Source organism: Quercus lobata, chromosome 10, assembly GCF_001633185.2.
Source record: "Quercus lobata isolate SW786 chromosome 10, ValleyOak3.0 Primary Assembly, whole genome shotgun sequence".
NCBI lineage: Eukaryota > Viridiplantae > Streptophyta > Magnoliopsida > Fagales > Fagaceae > Quercus > Quercus lobata.
Window position 1 is genome coordinate 10,986,610 of NC_044913.1, and position 19,970 is coordinate 11,006,579.

Sequence of the window (19,970 nt, forward strand, 5' to 3'; positions counted from 1 at the left end):
AGATGGGCACGTGTCAAAATTAAATGTTATATTGTATCACTATTATTATAAATAAATATATAAATATATATATATATATATATATATATATATATATATAATACTACAATTCTTTTAAATAATTTTGAAAATGTAAGTTCTAGTTAGCTCAATTTGTAAAGTTTGTAATAGTTGTATAAGAGATCTGGTACTAAAAATTGATTAGTATCTTGGTCTGAAAATAAAGAGCTATCATCAAGAACGGACGCCATAATTATAAATAAATAAATATATATATATAATACTACAATTCTTTTAATAATTTTGAAAATGTCGGTTCCAGTTAGCTCAATTTGTAAAATCTCTAATAATTGTATAAGAGATCTGGTACTAAAAACTGATTAGTGTCTTGATCTGATAATAAAGAGCTATTATCAAAAACAGATGCCATAAGTTGAAACTCTAAAAATAAAAAAATAAAAAATTGAAAATTACTGAACTCTTTTAAAATATATTTTACCAATTGAATTCACCGAACTTACTAAACAAAATAGTATACTAAAGTTTTTGAAATCTTAGGAATGGAGGTTTACTTATAATAAACTATATTAATTTTCCCCCTCCACAAAAAAAAAGCTATATTAATTAATTTTAATATAATTATTGAATACTAGTTTCATCACAAGGGTTTTGCACTTGCAATGAAACCTTTTTTTTTTTTCCATAATTTTTCATTCATCACTGTGGGGCCCAATAAATTGTGGCCTTGGCCCATTTATTCATTGGGGCCCAAGGCCCGAGCCGAGGAAGGTTATAGCCCAGGCTCGGTAATACAAGTACAAAATAGTCTTAGAACACAGCCGATGACGATTCAGTCCTCGGCATGTCTGAGGTCTCACTAAAGGGAATGGCAAAAACGGTATAGGAGCAGCTTGGAAAAAATCTAAAATATCTAGATCAATAGAGAAAGATACGCTGGAAAGTATAATGACCAGGGAAAGCTGCCCTTACTGCCATTCAATACTCTACACCTGACAGAGCCATACTCTCCAGTTTTTACAACCACCCCCAACCACTCTGAATATGGGCTGATGGGACAAGTATCAGTCTTGGAAAAGTCGATCCTACACGTGGACGAAGGATAAGGAACACATGAGAGTATAAAAGGAAAAGTAAGCAATTCAGAGAAGAGTCTGGGAAAAAATGGCCAAAAACCAGAGCCTCCCAACCCGCCTCTAGGAGAAAGGCTCCTAGGGCGAACACGATTTTAGTTACGTATACCTGCCACGAAAAACCCACTGTCTTGTGACCAAGGTCTAGCCTTTCAAACCCACGCTCTATAAATGATATTGTTTGGGCCTTTTTACGTGCGAACCCAATAATATTATGGGTCGTTACAAATCGTGTCCTCACAATTGGCGCCGTCTGTGGGAAGGCTTGTGTGTTGGCATAGGCGGTAGGTTGAGACAGTTCCCTTATCATTTCTAACAGCCGATTGTAGTGTTTTAATGTAAAGTTCCACTAGGGGCTATGTTTCTTTACTAAGGGCTACGCTTCATAGCGTCAGCCGCACGGATGGTTCTAGGGGCTTGGCCGAGGAGTTAATTCCCCTAAAACCAAGGTCTCATGCCATAGTCGAGGGGTTAATTCCCCCAACTACTTATCAAAATCAAGTTTTGGACAGAACCAAGGTATTGCATGGTCCTCAGACTCAAACCTATGGGGAAACCAACTACTTATCAATATCAAAAACTGAGTTTTGGACAGAACCAAGGTATTGCATGGTCCTCGGACTCAAACCTATAGGGAAACCAACTACTTAGAAGAAAAAACTGAGTTTTGGACAGAATCAAGGTATTACATGGTCCTCGGACTCAAACCTATGGGGAAACCAACTACTTAGAAGAAAAAACTGAGTTTTGGACAGAACCAAGGTATTGCATGGTCCTCGGACTCAAACCTATGGGGAAACCAACTACTCAAGAAGAATTCTAAGTCGCTCAGTCCTTGGACCAAATACCAGAAAAGGTCAAGGCTATGAAGGTTATTAGGAAGATGGTGAAACGCCTTATTACTCAGCGACCAACAGGGGGGGTACATTTTGGGTTATGCGTCCTCGGATAATTACTTCCTACATGGCATCAAGCATTCAGCCATCACCTCGATCAAATTCGGGGTATACAACCCACTTTCGGGTCAATCTTATTGTACACGATAGCTCCAATAAGTTCATAGTAGTATCTTTTATCTTGGTAAGGAATTTTGGCCCTAAGTATCGCTTTCTTAGGTCGGCATTATTGTGCCGAACAATATTATTAAGTTCATTATGAACACCTTTTTCTCAGTAAAGGTTTCTGCCCTAGGTGCCATTTATTCAAGTCGGCATTATTGTGCCAGATAATTCCAATAAACATAGAGCAAAATCTTTTTATTAACTGAGGTTTCGGCCCCAAGCATCGTTCATAGTATAAAAATAAAAAGAAAGAAGTTACAGGATAGTATGTCTATTCACGGCATAAATATTTCAAAAGAAGAGATAGAATATACGAAATCAAGAAATGACGACCTTTATTAATGTAAAGAGGTGTTACAGTGTACAATGAAGGGCTTAAACAAAGCCTATATAGAAAATGAGTTACAAAAACAATAATAAAAAAACAAACAAACAGAAATCTTTTTAAACTCTGCTCCCAAGTCTTTCCAAGCTCTGCCCTAGTGGCACCAATATTGAGAGGAGGACCTTCCTTGGGTGGAGAGGAGAAGAAGAGGAAGAAGGAAAAGCACCAGGATGGATCTGGTGGTGGAAAGAAGAAGAAAGAGAGGCAAAAGGAGGCACCAGTGAAGGAAGAGAGGAAGAAGCAGGGATATTTTGTCCCTGCGTTAGTCCTGACTCCTAACACGCTGGTGCTATGTTAGCTGTGCTCATAAGAGAGCGGCTGGTACTGATAATGGGTAATCATAGCTCAGCCGCACCAAAAGTTTGACGCGACGAGTCCCTGCTTCGGATTTTGACTGAAAGGAGAATGAGAAGTATCTTGAGTCTCTCCCATCCCTGCCCTGACCGAGCCATTTTGAGCTTCGCAAGAACGTAGCATTTTTGGGAAGGGTATAGTCTCCTCATTCCCACTCCTATCTTGAACTTATCGCGATTCAAGGTGTAAGCAAGCGGATAAGGGAAACTCTGGGGGAGGCTAAGGATTTTCAGACTTCAAAAGAATTGAAAGGGCTCTGTGTAAGAGAGGTAACCTCTTGCTTTCCTTCTTATATGAAGGGCAAAATGGGAGGCATTTAATCTATCCATATTTTCGAGAAAATCGGTAAACGAGAATATACCCACTCCACTTCCCCACACCGTCAATAACCGTCGAATTTAAATGATCTCGTAAAGGGAAATCATTAAAGGCGCGTTTCGGGTAATGAAGCGGCAAGAACGCATCATGAATGAATTCAAAAAAATGTCTAGTAGTCCGGTATGTTTCCTGAATAGATGAAGAGACACCCACATTAACAAAGGGCAGATCTAAACAAACCGCAATAAAGGCTTGGCATTACCAAAACCCTCATCTCCAACCAAGAGGTCGGATAGCAGGATTTTGAGAGGCTATTGTGGGGCCCAATAAATTGTGGCCTTGGCCCATTTATTCATTGGGGCCCAAGGCCCGAGCCGAGGAAGGTTATAGCCTAGGCTCGGTAATATAAGTACAAAATAGTCTTAAGACACAGCCGAAGACGATTCAGTCATTGGCATGTCCGAGGTCTCACTAAAGGGAAGGGCAAAAACGATATAGGAGCAGCTTAGAAAAAATCTAAAATATCTAGGTCAATAGAGAAAGATACGCTGGAAAGTATAACGACCAGGGAAAGCTGCCCTTACTGTCATTCAATACTCTGCACCTGACAGAGCCATACTCTCCAGCTTTTACAACCACCCCCAACCATTCTGGATATGGGTTGATGGGACAAGTATCAGTCTTGGAAAAGTCGATCCTACACGTGAACGAAGGATAAGGAACACATGAGAGTATAAAAGGAAAAGTAAGTAATCTAGAGAAGAGGCTGGGAAAAAATGGCTAAAAACCAGAGCCTCCCAGCCCGCCTCCAGGAGAAAGGTTCCTAGGGCGAACACGATTTTAGTTACGTATACCCACCACAAAAAAACCCACTATCTTGTGACCAAGGCCTAGTCTTTCAAACCCACGCTCTATAAATGATATTGTTTGGGCCTTTTTACGTGCAAACCCAACAATATTACGGGTCGTTACAAATCGTGTCCTCACAATCACAATTTGGGATTTACATGTTTTTTTATTAATATTAGGCATTGACTCATGATCTTGTTTTTCAAGAGAATTTCATCCTACTTTATCTCTCATATTTTCATGTCCATCCATTCTAAAACCTATCATCATGGACAAACCAATTGCATTAAAATAAAATAAATAATTACGTTTTTTTTTACTTGAAATTCTATAGTTCACTATTACAAAATTACAAAAAAAAAAAAATGCCAAGAAAAAATAATCTATTCACATATGTAACTCACTCATGTACAACAAAGTAATAACTTTTAATGAGAATTGAAAGGGAAAAAGAAGAGAGAGAGAGAGAGAGAGAGAGAAAAAAAGGTAATAAATAACGTATCATCCCTTGAACTTTTTTCATTATTTGGCTTCAACGTCATTTGATCTATAGTTCCTTACTTTTGCCCCAATAAGACCATATATACAACAAATGCAATTGCTCAAATAATCCTAAAAATAGTTATAATAAAATGTTGACTATTTCAAAACAAAATCTTACAATTTCCATAACAAACAAATCAAAATCATATACAACAAAAAAATATACATGAGCAATATAACAATAATAAAAAACAATACTAAGAGAATTACTTTGTAGGAAAATACTTTTTTATTTTCTCTAAGAGTGAAAAAGAGATGCTTTTTAAAAAAATAGTTAGCTAAAAAACCATGTATCCAAAATGGATTAACTTGTATCCAATGCATTTGTGCATTGGACATAATATGGACAACAAGGGCAAGTATCCCATGAGAAGTGGTAACATTTTGAACATGAGAGAGAGAGAGAGAATTAAAAGAGAGAGAGATAGATAGAGTGGGAATCATGTTATTAGTAGTATAGATATCACTTATTATAATAAAACTAAACAATACTACAAGGACAAAGTTTGTAGCCTAAAACTACTATTTCCATTGAAAAAAAATATATATAAACATAGATACTTATTTTAAAAATCTAACCATTGGATTGCCGATTGCATGTACGTTTTGCTCTTAATACACATATCAAATTTTATGCCAATCAAATGTTATTTAATATATGATCCATAAACTTATTTTTATGCATAGTTTTACATTTCAAAAATTTGCAATTTAAATAATTGATTGATGCCATGACTATTGATTTTTAATTTTCTAAAAATTTTGCAAGTATAAAAAATATATGCTAATGATGGATTTGTCAAAATTCACATCTAATAAAAGAGATATTTAGTGAAGTTGTAACCTTAAACTTCAACCAAATTTGTACCTAAACTTTGTCCATACTAGAATTTTTTAAAATTTTTTGAAAATTATAAAACCTTTTTACAAGATATTTTGGCAATTAAGTTAACAAAATCCACTAATCAAAACGGTATAATAAAATTTTTGAAATCTTCGGAAGGATGTTTACTTTATAACAAACTATATTAAGTAATTTTAACATGATTCTCAAATATATACATACATATAAATATATATATATATATATATATATATAGAACACCAAATGGTAAAAACGAGTTGAGTTATATAATATAAAGTATAAAATTCATCTTTTATTGTTAAAACAAAAAAAAAAAATTGTGATAGATGATTAAATAAAGCATATAATATTCTTGTGGGCGCCTAAGGACCAAGGATGGATCTAAAGAGTTGCAATATAACTGTGGGGATGCCGTGGTCCACAAACCCGAGGAGGAAAGCCGTCCGAGGAGAGGAAGAGATGAGTCAAAGTACTCTGAGGCATTCCAAGTGGGAACAAGAATCTAAAGAGAGAGAATTAGTGGCCATAAGGGAAATTTCTAGTTTGGAGTAGCCTGTTGCCTCCGCATTAAATGGTGGGCAACAGCTTTATCAGCTGCATTGATGAGGAAGTGACCTGAATAGTGTAAGTTACAACTAAGCAAACTCCTTCCACTACCTTCTACAAATGTAAAAAGCGACAAGTGTCATGAGAGGAAGGATGTTAGGTGAGAATGGATGGTTGAGATATGATAAAGGGAGAGGTATATAAGAAAAGGAAGGTTGACAGAGAGAGGGATCTAGACACAAGTATCAAGAGAAAAAAAGGAAACAAGAAGAACACTTAGAAAAAAGAGAGTGAACAGTAATAATTCTTATGTAACTGTGGCCTCCTCGGACAAGCTTGAGAGGAAAAATTGGTTCACTTATCTAATACGATCAGCCTTTTCTTCTTCTTTTTTGTCCTTAGGCAAAGTCCCCCTTTGGTTGTCTAGTTCCCTCTTTTACAAATTCTTTGTTTTGGGCCACGGTTGAGCTGATTCAGCCACTATTCTAAGTGGGCTTAGGCCGTAAGATCCTTTGGTCCTTACAATTCTCTTGAATTTTAAAAGACTTCTGGTAAATCTTGACATTTTTTATAAACTCATGAGAACTCTAAAAAATATTGTCATTTTCAATCAAACTATGTTAGTTTCTTCAATATACTTATGATGTGTTATATGGCCGAAAATTTTGTAACTTATTTAGTTGACACCTCTTAATATTTCTAATTTTAGTTTATGAGAAACTAATATTTCTAATTTAGATTGTAGATATGTAGGGTTCAAATCCTCCTACCCTTGACTATCGAATTATTTAGGAAAAAAAATGATGTGCTATATGACGAAATAATATTGTGTCATGTGTAACACTTGTGTCTAATCATATGTACACTAAATCAAGTACTTTAATAGTATAATTAAATTTTAATAACAAAATAGATAGTAAAAATGAAAAAACAAAAAATGACTTTTAAGCCGCACAATGAATGCACACCATGTAAGGGCTTTTTTTGTGGGGGGGGGGGGGGTAATAAAATAATATACAAGATCATAAAGTATTTTAAAACAAATGATGAAACTCTTTTGGATTAATTACACTTTTTATTCCTTAACTTTTAGACCATTCACAATGCCCCCAAAACTACAAAATCGACCAATTAATCCCCTAGTTATTAAAAGGGCAATGTTTTATTACTACCTATTACACACAATGTAAAAACATTTCAAATATTGAACTAAAATCGTGACTTCAAGTCATGAATGTAGTTTACAAAAATAAAATTGTGTGTATGATGTGTGCAACAAGGTGTATAGACTAAAAATTATCATATATTGAAATTAAGCAAATAACCTCATTCCATTCATTTTAAGACCCAACACAAATATTCTGTAATGACATTGCTAAAATACCCTCCCTTTAGTTGAGCGGGAGAGAGAATTGCAAATAACTTAACATTTTTCAAATTATGCCATTCAAAGAACCAACAATATGCATCTTGAAAAACTTTATTCCAAAATTCTTATGTATAAACATGGTTTTCAATGGAGGCCAAAATAAACAAGAACATTATATTTCAATGGAGGCCAAAATGTGATACTTGAATATCACATTTCCACATCTACAAATCAAACTGTAACATCCCGATCCAATTTTATAGTTAAACTATGTGTTTGAGTGATTAGTTATTATTTTAAGCCACTTCTTTTCTATAATTAATAGAAGAGTATTTATTTAACATATTATTTTATATTGTCATTGAATAAGAATGGTAAAGATTATAAATAATTGAATGACTAATTGCATTATGAATATATACTTAGTATGTACAAAACTATATTAAGTGATTTAAGTTATTAGATATATAGTTGTTGGTGTTTAATTAAGTGTTTAAGGTAAGGGCATTTTAGTAACTTCTTACACACATGACTAATTGAATCAAGATACTTGGGCCAACCATGTGTAGACAATTGTCTAACTTGCCATGCCTGTGAGACAAGTGGCAAGGCCACTAATCTCCACATAACCCTCTAGCCGGCCATGCAAACCTCAATTCTCATCACCTCATTCTTCTTTCTACTCTCTCAAAGCAATTAGAATAACCAAGGAGCTCTCTCCCTTTCTATTCCCACGGGTCCAAACAAATCAGAATTCTCACCTCACTTTACTCTCATTTCTCTTAAGGAAAGAGCTAGAAGTTTTTTTGAATCCCTTTTCTCAAACCCACGGGTCCACACACATCAAAAGAAAAATAAAGCTCCATCTCATTTCTTCTTCATACTCTCTCAAAGAAACTAGAAGACTCAAATACTCTCTCAAGCTCTCTACCTCTCATACTTTCGGGTCCAGCAACTAGGAAAGGGAAATCCTTTCATGCAAGAGTGATTCTATTTCTATTTCCCTCGAACCAAAAACTTGGTAAGGGTTCTGGCTACTCTCACCTTAGAATCCATGATTTCTTCATGGAATTTTTAGTAATGGTATTTGTGGTTTGTAAAATTAGGAAATTGTGAACTTGTAAGTATATATATATAGTGTTTTAAGAAACTTTGAAATTGTGCTGGTGATTTGTTGAAGGTAGATTAGGGTTTTTACTAATTAATGATGGTATATAATTAAGGAAGTAAGACAAAGTTAGGGTTACATTTGATGTTACTGTTGGGATTTTTGTTGTATTTAATTTTACTATAAATGGTTAAATGACCGTATATAAGTGTTTTCTAACATGTCTAATGAGTGTATAAAAATCCTCATATGATAATAAGACTATTTGCAATCATTTTATGAATTTACAAGAAAATGTTGCAAAACTGCCATTGTGACAAATTATGTGTTTACACATGATAAATTATGTATTAAATTGTATAGAGTGAATTTGGATACTAGGGATATTTCCTATGAAAGCTAAGACACTTGTGGTTGTTATTGAATTGGTCTCACAGTAGTTGGATCAATACAAAAATAATAGTGCAATTTGTAAGTCAATTGAAATTCTATTATGATAGATTTGAGTATGTTGTCTTGTATTATTTTTATTAAATCATGGTTTTATGATTTGGCTATGAAAATGACATGGAATCTACTAGACATCCATAGGAGTAGCTCTATAAATTGGCATGAAGATTGGATGTGAATTGATATCCCATTTGTATTTTATAAGTGAAGTATATGCTGCTGGAATAACCAGTGAACAGTAAGTGACATACATAACTTTGAGGATTTAATTCTAAAGTTAGAGTGAATTATTTGAGCTATAAATTAATATGCTCATCATTTGGCATGTTTGAATTATAGATAATTTTTGTATAACTTGGTTCAAGGTTTAGTACCCAAAGGAGGGGTTCTAAACCATTCAACTGTTGTTTTTATGAAGCTGTTTTGTTCAATATGCTATATGTTGCCTTGTGTAAGTTTATGCATGTACCATTACTTCCAATCTCAAACACATTATGAATTGATTTTAAAGCTGTTTGACATGATCTGAATATGAACTTTAAAATAATGGTTTCTCTATGATTTGGTACATCATGTTGTTTGATGAATGTATCTTGTGTTTGGGGAACCTTGTTAAAGTAGGATTAGGATTTCATTGAATTTAAGAGATAGGCTTTGGGATGATTGTGTAAATTTATTCTAAGGTATAATTGATAGTAATAAGTTTTGATATTTGATTTAAGTGTTATCAACACCCAGGTCTAAGTTCCTTCGATTTTAAGCTCTTGGTTCCTTTACTTTCAGGTAAGAGATAAGTTATATGGATATATTGGTAAGTCATGAGGTTATTTTAAAGTGTATTATGCATTAAAAGGTTTTTTTATTAGAGATATAGAATATAATCATGTTTCCAAGAAATATATGTTCGTGAGCTTTCAAAACCTTATGTAAATGATTTAAGCATATTGATGCTATTACTAATTCCATGAACATGATACTTAAAGAAAATAATGGAAATGCTATTACTATGAAATGTTATGCAAACTATGAATTTCAATATAATGTCTAAGTATGAAATGTTTTTGGGTTATGTCCTCTAGTGATCTGAACTCGGCCAATAAGGGTTAAATTACTAGTTTTCCATGGAAAATGTTATTTGATTGGTCATTAAAAGTGATGAGGACTCTGCTGTACCTGAATGGCCAACCGACCCCCATGGTTGAAGGTATGTATTATGATATGATCTCGGGAATCCCTGGCATTATGAGGAATGTTGGATGCCTAGCATAGTGGTGTTAGAAGCCTCCCAATTATGTACAGACTTATCAGATATAGACTAACCAATATGTTATTTATGAACATCTATATTATTTTATTAATCATGATAAAATGATTTTATTTAAATGCATTGTGAAAAGTTAAAAGCTCTCATGAAAAGATGAACATAATAAGTTTTTGATGAAAAGAAAAGCTGTTCTTTAAAGATAAATGTTTTTGAAGTTTTTGCTATTCTTTAAAGATAAAATTGACGAAAGCACAAGTTTATGTTAATATTAAAATGTTAAATTTTGTGACTATGAAAGTTATAATATTTTATGAGAAGAAGTTTATGAAGAAAAGTTTTGTTATTCTTTAAGATGTTTCTAATTTAACACAAAGTTACCAATTATTTGATTTAAGTCAAAATGATTATTTTGTAAATATATATATATATATATATATATATATATATATGATTTTAAACAATCAATATTATATTTGGTGACTTTGTAAGAAATGAAAGAAATTCAGTTTGAAAGGTTTTAGTAATATTATTTTGATAAGAAAAAGGAGAACAATTATTTTCCTATGAAAAACATATAAGTTATTATTATGAATAGTATAAAATACTATGCATGAAAAGATGTTCTCCTGTCTGAATATTTATAAAATGAAATGATTTGATTTACATGCATTCTTATTAAGTACTTGTGTAACTTACCCTTACTGAGTTGCATAGCTCACCCCTTCTACTCTTTCAATCAGTAGGTTTTATTCTGGAGCAAAGGGAGCCTTAGTCCAGTTTTGGAAGGAGTTGATTTTAGTTTTAAATGTATAGATCCCAAATTAGCAATTTGATATTTAATTTTGTAGTATTGTGTATTTTAGGATTTAATGAAAGTTGTGTACCTTAAAGTATTAAGAGATGTATTATGTGTAATTTAGAATTTGAGTAACTAGAGGATTGTGTTATCTCTTGAAGTAGAATGTAGATGTTCTAAATATCAAGTGGAAAGTTATATCAAGAGGTAAAGAAACAAGAATGAAAAGAAAGAGGGAAGTTTTTGTAAAAAGTTTAGTTGGTTCTTGTTAATATCAGGTTTAAACCTGATATCAGCATGCCAGTCATGGTCACAAATCTGGGTATTGGGTTTAGGATGTGACACAAACCATCTACTATAAAGTACTTTAAAATAAACAAACAAACATGTGAGATTAGAGAATATTCTAATTGGTATCTTAGCCTAACGATAATTAATAAAAGACAATTATCATGAAATAGATACCATGAATTAAAACTTTATTGTATCTTAAAAACTGAAACTAATAAAGTTATAATAGATGCAACTTGAAGTTGACCCATAGTTTATATATTCATGCATCTAGCAAGAGAAAACATAACTCTATCCAAACTACACCAAGTGTAACCTAACAATGTTTAACGTTACATGATTTAAATAAGAGAAGAGATACATCCATAACATTTTTACAATACTTTTATAACAAATCATAAATGATAATAAGTTATTACTTTTTTGCCCATCAATATCAACCTGTAGTTTATTGTATATTATTTCTCTTTTAAATAATTTTTATTGGAATCATAGTAAACTTCATATGCTTGATAATTATCCTATATACCTAATGGTCAATGAAGCTTTAATATGGACCCAAAACTCAACTAAATAGTCAATAACTTAAAAACTTATCCCATGCAAATAATAATAATCAAACACAAGTGCACATCAAAATCCAAAAATATCATATAATACTCAAAATAAAAGAAGCCTGAAAATTATCAGTTGGCACCGCAACCTCCGAAAATCCAAAATTGTCTCTATCTATCTGGTCAGCTCCGAAAACCAAACTCTCTCTCTCTCTCTCTCTCTCTCTCTCTCTCAAACCCATTTCTGCTTCCATTTCCAATCCCATAACTTCATTTCCTTAATCCAATCACCAAAAACCCAAAACCATAAACTGCGGCGCGATCCATCGGATTCCTCAATCACAGCCGTCCATCGAAAATCCTCAGGTTTGGTTTCTGATTTTCTCTCATGATTCGCTGAGTGTTTCCCGATGATCAATGGGGAGGGAACTCGGGGGACCCAATCTCTAGTCCCCTCTCCTCCTCCTCCTCCTCCACCACCACCGCCGCAGCCGCCGTCCGATCGTCCCAAATCGGACGGCGGTGGCGGTGGTGGCGACGGTGGCGTCGATGCGGGTGAGTTAGCTCTTGCTATCTCGCCCGCATCGGCGTCGCCGTCGTCGCAGTACTCGTCGTGCGGCGGTGAGTCCGAGTTCGACCGCTATTGCAGCGCGAACTCGGCCATGGGCACGCCTAGTATTTCCAGTAGCACGATCACCAATTTTTATGATTTTACAGACTCTGAATTGTTCACTAGAAATTTAGGGTTTTCCGGGGATGATGGTGGTGGTGGCGGTGGATTGGAGGGTTTTAGTTTGGGAGGGAAATTCGATTCGAATCAAAATAGAAACGTTGATTTTCGACGAGAAATGATTGGGGATGATGGGGTTAGTAGGTTGGAATTGTATGATAATAAGGGACTTGGACTTGATGATGATTCGGGTAAGGAAGAAGGGTCTATAGGGTCGAGAGAGGATGGGGAGTTTGGAGTAATGAGGGGTCAGGATGTGGATGTGGATGTGGAAGTGGGAGAGAGTGGAGTTGGGGAAGGTTCTTCGAATAGGGTAGTTGGTGAAGAGGGTGGTGGTTTATTTGATGGGATGAATGTGGAATTTGGTTTCGAGGGTGGTGGAAAGGAGAGGGAGAGAGGGGAAGGAGAAGAGGATGGGGACTCATCGAGGTATGAGCATTCGGAAGGTGAGGATTCGATGTATAATTATGGTTCGGATGGTCAGTGTAGGGATCAGTTTCATGTTCAGAGAAATGTGAGTTATGGCCGGGAAAAAAAAGTGGAGAATGAAAATCCGTTGCTTATTAACTCGTCTGTGGCATTTGGTTCTGATGATTGGGATGATTTTGAGCAAGAAACGGAGGGAAGTGGTATGCTGGCTTCTCTGACATTGGATCCGTTCCAGGAACAGAAAGAAAAGGATAGTGAAACTGAGGGAAACCTTCTGAATTCAAATTCTGAGATTACACATGGGATTCCTTCTGCTGGTCAGATTGACCGAGGACAAGTTGTGACCAAAATGTCTTTGGTGGGAAAACTAATTGAAGGGGATTATGAATTGGGTGATGATATTGATGGGTGTTCTGTGACCCCAACTGGTATTTCAAGTTTGGCAGAACCAAAGCGAATGGAAGTTGTGAGAAGCATTCCTGAAGCCAGTTATCAAGTTCTAGGTGGTGATGAATTGGCAGAACATACTGAAAGTGCTTCCATAATTCCAATCGGGTTTTCGAATGTCAATGAATCAGGGCAGCAACATGTGAGAGACACTACCGTTACCAACAATCAAGTTCAAGATTCTGAAAAACCAGAAAGTTCTGTTAGCAATCTCTTTCAAATAGAGCAGGAACAGCTTGCTGAAGGACTACCTCTGGACATGGATTTGAACACTGTGGATAGTGGCATGGAAAGGGAGCATCCACGTGTAAATACCGAAGAAGCCATTGGCACTGCCGAAAGTAGAGTTTTATCAAATCAAGATGTGGGGAAATCAAAAATAAAATTCGACCTCTTTGATGTTACAGTTAATCAACCTTCCTCTACTTCAACTGTATCTCCAGAAACCACAAATCTCAAATTATTTGATGAACGTGAAACAATGTCATCTCCATCTGTTTTTGAAAATAAGATGAGGATAGTTTCAAACAATTCTTCTGTTTCAGCAGTTCTCTCTGAAGACCATCCTGTATCACTTCAGGTGTGTTATTATTAGTTTCAATGTTTACTGAGTACTCATCTTTTTTGGCAGTTTCCAGCACAAGTGAATAGCTAGGCTGTAATGTTGTACTTTAAATTTCTCTAGATTCTCATGTCATTTTATTCTTGATTTTTTGATTGGTAGCTTACACATTCTCCCAATGAGATATGAACCCAAAACCTCAAATTCCACTTATTCTTGTGGGAGGAAATTCCATTTTAGCTACAGCTCATTGGCATGTCATTTTATTCTTCATACTCTGACAAATACAAAGATATAAATCTTAAAATAATATGTACATGTGTTAGAAGATAATCATTTTGGGTGATGATGGAAAATTTGTAAATCCTTTATAGTGTGCTTGAAAATTTGTAAATAATATCTACATGTGTTAGAAAATAATCATTTTGGGTTATGATGGAGGGGGAGGAGAGAGATGAGGAGATGGAGGGTTTACGAACCCACAACACAATGTAGCTAATATCTATCTTAATGAACCATGATTGGATGTTTTGTTTTGTTGTTTTTAATTTTTAATTTTTGTTTAAAGGGGGAGGGGGAAGGGTTTTTGAGGGGTATCTTACTTAAATTGGAGGGGGAATTTGGAGGAATCTGGTGGGGGAGGGGTTTGGGTTATATTAAAATAAAATAAAATTGTCAATATTGTCCTTATCATGTCAATTTATATCTATTTCTTTAAATTAGCAAAAGAAGGTCATAATTGTCAATTTATATGACTTCCCCTCCCTTCCCTCCCTCTCCTCTCCACACTTAATTTTTATAACATCCAAACAAAAAGGAGGAATATTTATTCATCTTTCCCCTTCTTAATTTTTTTAAAAATCGAAAGAAGGGGAAGAGGTAACCATTCCCCTCTCCTGTCCTCCATGGTTTTGTGCTATGGTAGTCTGAATTTTTCCAGTAGGAATTCTTTGTGTAGGTTATTCAAAGTTACAGGTTAAGCTAAGTTGGCTGTATTCTTATTTTTCATTCCAATTTTGCAGGCAGAGAATCTTGATATAAATGAATTCTACGATGAGGTTGTTCATGACATGGAAGAAATTTTGCTTGAATCTTGTGAGACTCCTAGGACTAGGTTCTCTCAGGATAATAGAATGTTTCAGTCACAGCTGTCTCTACCTGTAAGAGATGGTGGGTCAACTGCTTCTACTTCTGGTACAGATGACGCTTTTCCTCTCATTCAACACCCACTTAGAATTGATGGGGTTGAAGTAGTTGGTGCGAGACAGAAGAAGGGGAATGTCTCCTTTAGTGAAAGACTGGTTGGAGTGAAGGAATACACTGTGTATAAAATGAGAGTGTGGGGCGGCAAGGATCAATGGGAGGTTGAACGACGATATCGTGATTTTTACACTCTATATCGTCGGTTGAAAACTATATTTGCCGACCAAGGCTGGATTCTACCTACCCCCTGGTTCTCTGTTGAAAAGGAATCCAGAAAGATATTTGGAAATGTATCTCCTGATGTTATTGCAGAGAGAAGTGTTTTGATTCAAGAGTGTTTACGTTCAATTCTCCATTCCAGATTCTTTTCCAGTATCCCAACTCCATTGATTTGGTTTTTGTCCCCTCAAGATTCATTTCCTAGTTCTCCTATGTCAAAGACACTGGTGCCTCAGCCAACCTCTTTTGCTAGAGTGGCAGATACAGAAAATGTTTCCAATTTAGGGAAGACTATATCACTTGTTGTTGAACTTCACCCTTACAAATCTATGAAACAGATGCTAGAAGCACAGCATTATACTTGTGCTGGATGCCACAAACATTTTGATGATGGAAAGACTATGATGCAAGACTTTGCACAGACATTTGGTTGGGGTAAGCCTCGACTTTGTGAATACACTGGTCAATTATATTGTTCTTCATGCCATACAAATGAAACTGCAGTCTTGCCAGCAAGAGTTTTGCATCAATGGGATTTTACTCAATATTTAGTTTCTCAGATGGCTAAATCATATCTGGATTCTATACATGACCAGGTACTTTGGATACTCACCCTCACTTTTAAAGGTTCACTGTGTTGTTATGCATTGCAGTATAGCTTCTTAATGGGAATAAATGATTTGAGATTTATTGAGTAGTATACATAATAAAGCGTTTCAGCTTTTGACTTTGGCTTGAATTATGCATCATGGTCCAATTTTGCTCAACTAGGACTTGTTATGCATTTTATTGTTTGTTTGGACTGGCGCATGGTTATATATATATATATATATATATATATATATAAATTTGTGTGTGTTTTGATATTTTAAATAAGAAAGCGGGAAAGTACACATGTACAGCACTTGCATTTTTTTTTTCTTTCTTTTAATCAGTTTTCACTTCACAAATTTTAAAATTCAAGCTAAAATACTTAGTTCAACTTAACTTTATCGGAGGTCTTGATAGTTGTTTATAATGAATTGTCTTGCAGCCCATGCTTTGTGTTAGTGCAGTTAATCCTTTCCTATTTTCAAAGGTCCCAGCCCTGCTTCATGTCATGGGTATCAGGAAAAAAATAGGGACCATGCTTCCATATGTTCACTGCCCATTTCGTAGGACCATCAACAAAGGACTTGGGTCTCGAAGATATCTTCTTGAAAGCAATGATTTTTTTGCACTTAGAGACCTCATTGATCTTTCCAAAGGGCCTTTTGCAGGTTAGCTTCAAATAAGTAGATTATTGCTAATTCATATTGTTTTGAATATGCAGTTGGGATTCAATCTTTTTGTTTCCGTGGTAATTAAATGCATCCAACTGCATAAGAATTCTTGTTCTCACCCATCACCCCATATTTATGGGTGATGATGGTGCCATTGGGCCCAGAGGTCATTGCCATTTTAGGATTTAATCTTTTGTTTTGACAAGTAATAAATTCCATTTAAAGAAAAGGCATTAAAGGGCCGCAAACCTAGTACATGGAAAATATAGAAAGGAAAGGCCTTCTTAGGATTTTATGCCAAGACTCCATCTCCTTATTTTAGTTTTATGCATTTATGTTGAATATATAGTTGTTCGCAGAGTGAATATGTGAGTTTACATCTTCCTGTTACTATAGTAAATGTCATGCATCTTATAATCTACCTGCAAATGTCTGACCCAGCATTTTTTTCTTTTCTAAATACATTGTACATTTCTAATGTATATCAACACTTTGGCAGCACTACCTGTGATGGTGGAAACCGTATCTAGGAAAATACTGGAGCATATTACAGAGCAATGCCTCATATGCTGTGATGTGGGAGTCCCCTGCAGTGCTCGACAAGCTTGTAATGACCCTTCTGCTCTCATTTTCCCTTTTCAGGTGGGCTTTTGTTCTGTACAATGGCCATGGTTCCATGCCATAAATTAATTATGCTTTCTCCATAGGGTTTGATTAGTTATGTGCTGAAAGGAAATATTTACTATATCATTTTTTTTTATAATCCTAGGTAACTCTGTTATATACCAGCTCATGCTCTGGGTTATGTTGCACCAGTTAATATAGTTAGTGGTCACTGGTCACCATTGGTGTCTCCATGTATTTATGTATGTGTGTATTTGTTTTTGTGCATGAGTTTTCCCAATTCTATATTGCATGATAAAACTTGGGAGTCATTTTGTTGAATATTAAATAACATACGTCAACCTGACCTGCTAAATAATTAACAGGAAGGTGAGGTTGAAAAGTGTAGATCTTGTGAAGCCTTATTCCATAAAGCTTGCTTCAGAAAGATCATAAACTGCCCTTGTGGGGCACAGCTTAGGCCAGAAGAGAGGGTAAATAATGGGGCTGGTGGTGAGGTTAATAGAACATTGGGGAGGAGATCTGGTTCTGGGCTGTCTGTAGGACTGCTCTCTGGACTGTTTACAAGGGCAAAGCCGGAAAAGACAGAGCCGAAAGATGGGGACAATGTTATATTAATGGGTTCCTTGCCAAGCACTTCTCTATGATACCTGTACATGCATTTGTATCATTTTTGTTCGTTCTTGATCTGAAAATATTGAATTTCATTTGTTGTACTTTGTACCTATGGTATCCAATAATGAGAATCGGCCAAGCCATTATATTGTTATAGGCTTGTAGCCAATTTGACTTTTTTTTCCTTCTTTCCCTTTCTATAAGGTGTAACATGCAATATCTATAAGGTGGTTGTCCCTCCCAAAATTTTTTCCCCTTTCTTCAAGTGGGCTTGAATGGCCCATTGTAGATCAACGTGCTACTCAAGATTTGAAAGTTTGGGTTGTGCATTAACCCACAAGAAGGAGAAGCCCATGGTTTATTTTATTTCTTTCTTTCTTTTTGCAAAACTTTTCCAATGTATAAATTACGATATAAAGAGAAACTTAAAAAAATAAAAAATAAAGGAATTTACATTGGTCACAGATTGTAAGGAGGGCTCTTGGTGCATGTCCTCTTTTCTTAATGCAATGTTTTAACTAGTTATTTGTGATATAAACTTTTTATTTTTTATTTTTTTAAGAGAGTTTCAATTAATGATGTCTACTTATAATGAATTGATTTTTTATGTAGGCAAGAATTGAGTCACAGATCTCCTATTCGAGGATAAGAGGCCAAATTGATATAAACCAAAAAATAAATAAATGCTAACCTTATTATCCAAATAAAAGAGTCAATAACAGATGTAATGCAATATATATATATATATATATATATTTTTTTTTTTTTGGGAATCCAAATACAATGTAATTGCTTGCCTACTCATCACCAAGCGGATTTAGCTTCAATCCTTCATTGGATGGATCAAACTCAATCAACTCCAAGCCATGAAGAATAAACGAAACCTTTCTCAACAAATGCCCATTATGTCTAATTGCACTATCCTTTTTCTCTTTGAAATACACCTCCATGAACTTCATGAAAGTTTGCAGAGTCAACAAGGTATCAGACCCAGCTTGGTGACTCCTCCCAGCCACACGTTGCACCCCAAGTGTGTTAGCCACTCTCTCTAAACCTCCATAAAGCCCATCACAAAACCTAATCATATGCTTCACATCAAAAACTCTGCGCCCAAAGTTGAGTTGCACCAAATCCATAAACTCCACGAGATTGCAAGGGAGTTCTTGGCCAGTCACGATCTTGATCAGGTGGGCAAAGTCATATCCACCATGGAATGTAACCCAAGTGAAATCAGAGCCATTCATGACCAACCCAGACTCAACCATCAGTGCAGCAAAGTCAGCAGAGTCAATACCCTCTTCCAAATTCTTCTCAAAATCAATTCCTTGTCGCTCAAGTAACTCAATGGATTCAGGGTTTTGGAGATCATTGTGGACGTCAAAATCCTTGAAGTTAAACTGCCACACGTACTGAGAATCCGTACCGAGATTCGGCAAACAACCTCTGTGGTCGCAAAGACCGAGACCCAGTTGGATAATATTGGTGGCGTTAACGTTGCGTCGCATGAGTTGATAGTTCCAAAAGGGTGGCAGTCTTCCGAGGTCGCGCTTTTCCACGTTAACAGGTTTGAAGATAACTCCAGGGAATTCAGTGTCCATGGATACGATTGTGTGAGTCATTAGAGCAATCTTGATGAGGTCGAACTCATCCTCCAGGTTGTGTTGCCATACTTCACGTACAACCACTGCCGCCGGAGACGGAGGAGGGGGAGGAGCATCACGAGCAGAAACAACCATGATCAAATATAACGTAGGCGGCGTAGCAAAGAACAGAACGAGAGAACAAAACGCAGAAAGGATGAAAAAATTTATGGACTGTGGTACCGTATTTATATATATGGGGATGAGTTTCCTAGTCGGAATTGGTTTTTGTAAAGGCGGCCAATTAATATTAAGATAGGATTATCTTATAAATTAAACTCCTTTTACTTTCAAAAAAAAAAACTCCTTTTATTTATTTAAGGGGAAAAAATTGG

The 19,970-nt window shown here is 35.5% G+C and overlaps 2 protein-coding genes across 2 annotated transcripts; one reads left to right on the forward strand and one right to left on the reverse strand.

The window, feature by feature from the left end:
• Positions 1–11,983: 11,983 nt before the first annotated feature.
• LOC115963313 lies at positions 11,984–18,164 on the forward strand. The gene is made up of 5 exons (XM_031082274.1): positions 11,984–14,090; positions 15,095–16,090; positions 16,528–16,753; positions 17,256–17,398; positions 17,746–18,164. The coding sequence occupies exons 1-5, from the start codon at positions 12,315–12,317 to the stop codon at positions 18,025–18,027; spliced, it is 3,423 nt and encodes a 1,140-aa protein (XP_030938134.1). The 5' UTR covers positions 11,984–12,314; the 3' UTR covers positions 18,028–18,164.
• Positions 18,165–18,792: 628 nt separating this feature from the next.
• Positions 18,793–19,769, reverse strand: LOC115964332 (probable CCR4-associated factor 1 homolog 11). The gene has a single exon (XM_031083666.1). It carries the CDS (start codon positions 19,729–19,731, stop codon positions 18,793–18,795), a length of 939 nt encoding a protein of 312 aa, XP_030939526.1. The 5' UTR covers positions 19,732–19,769.
• Positions 19,770–19,970: the final 201 nt, after the last annotated feature.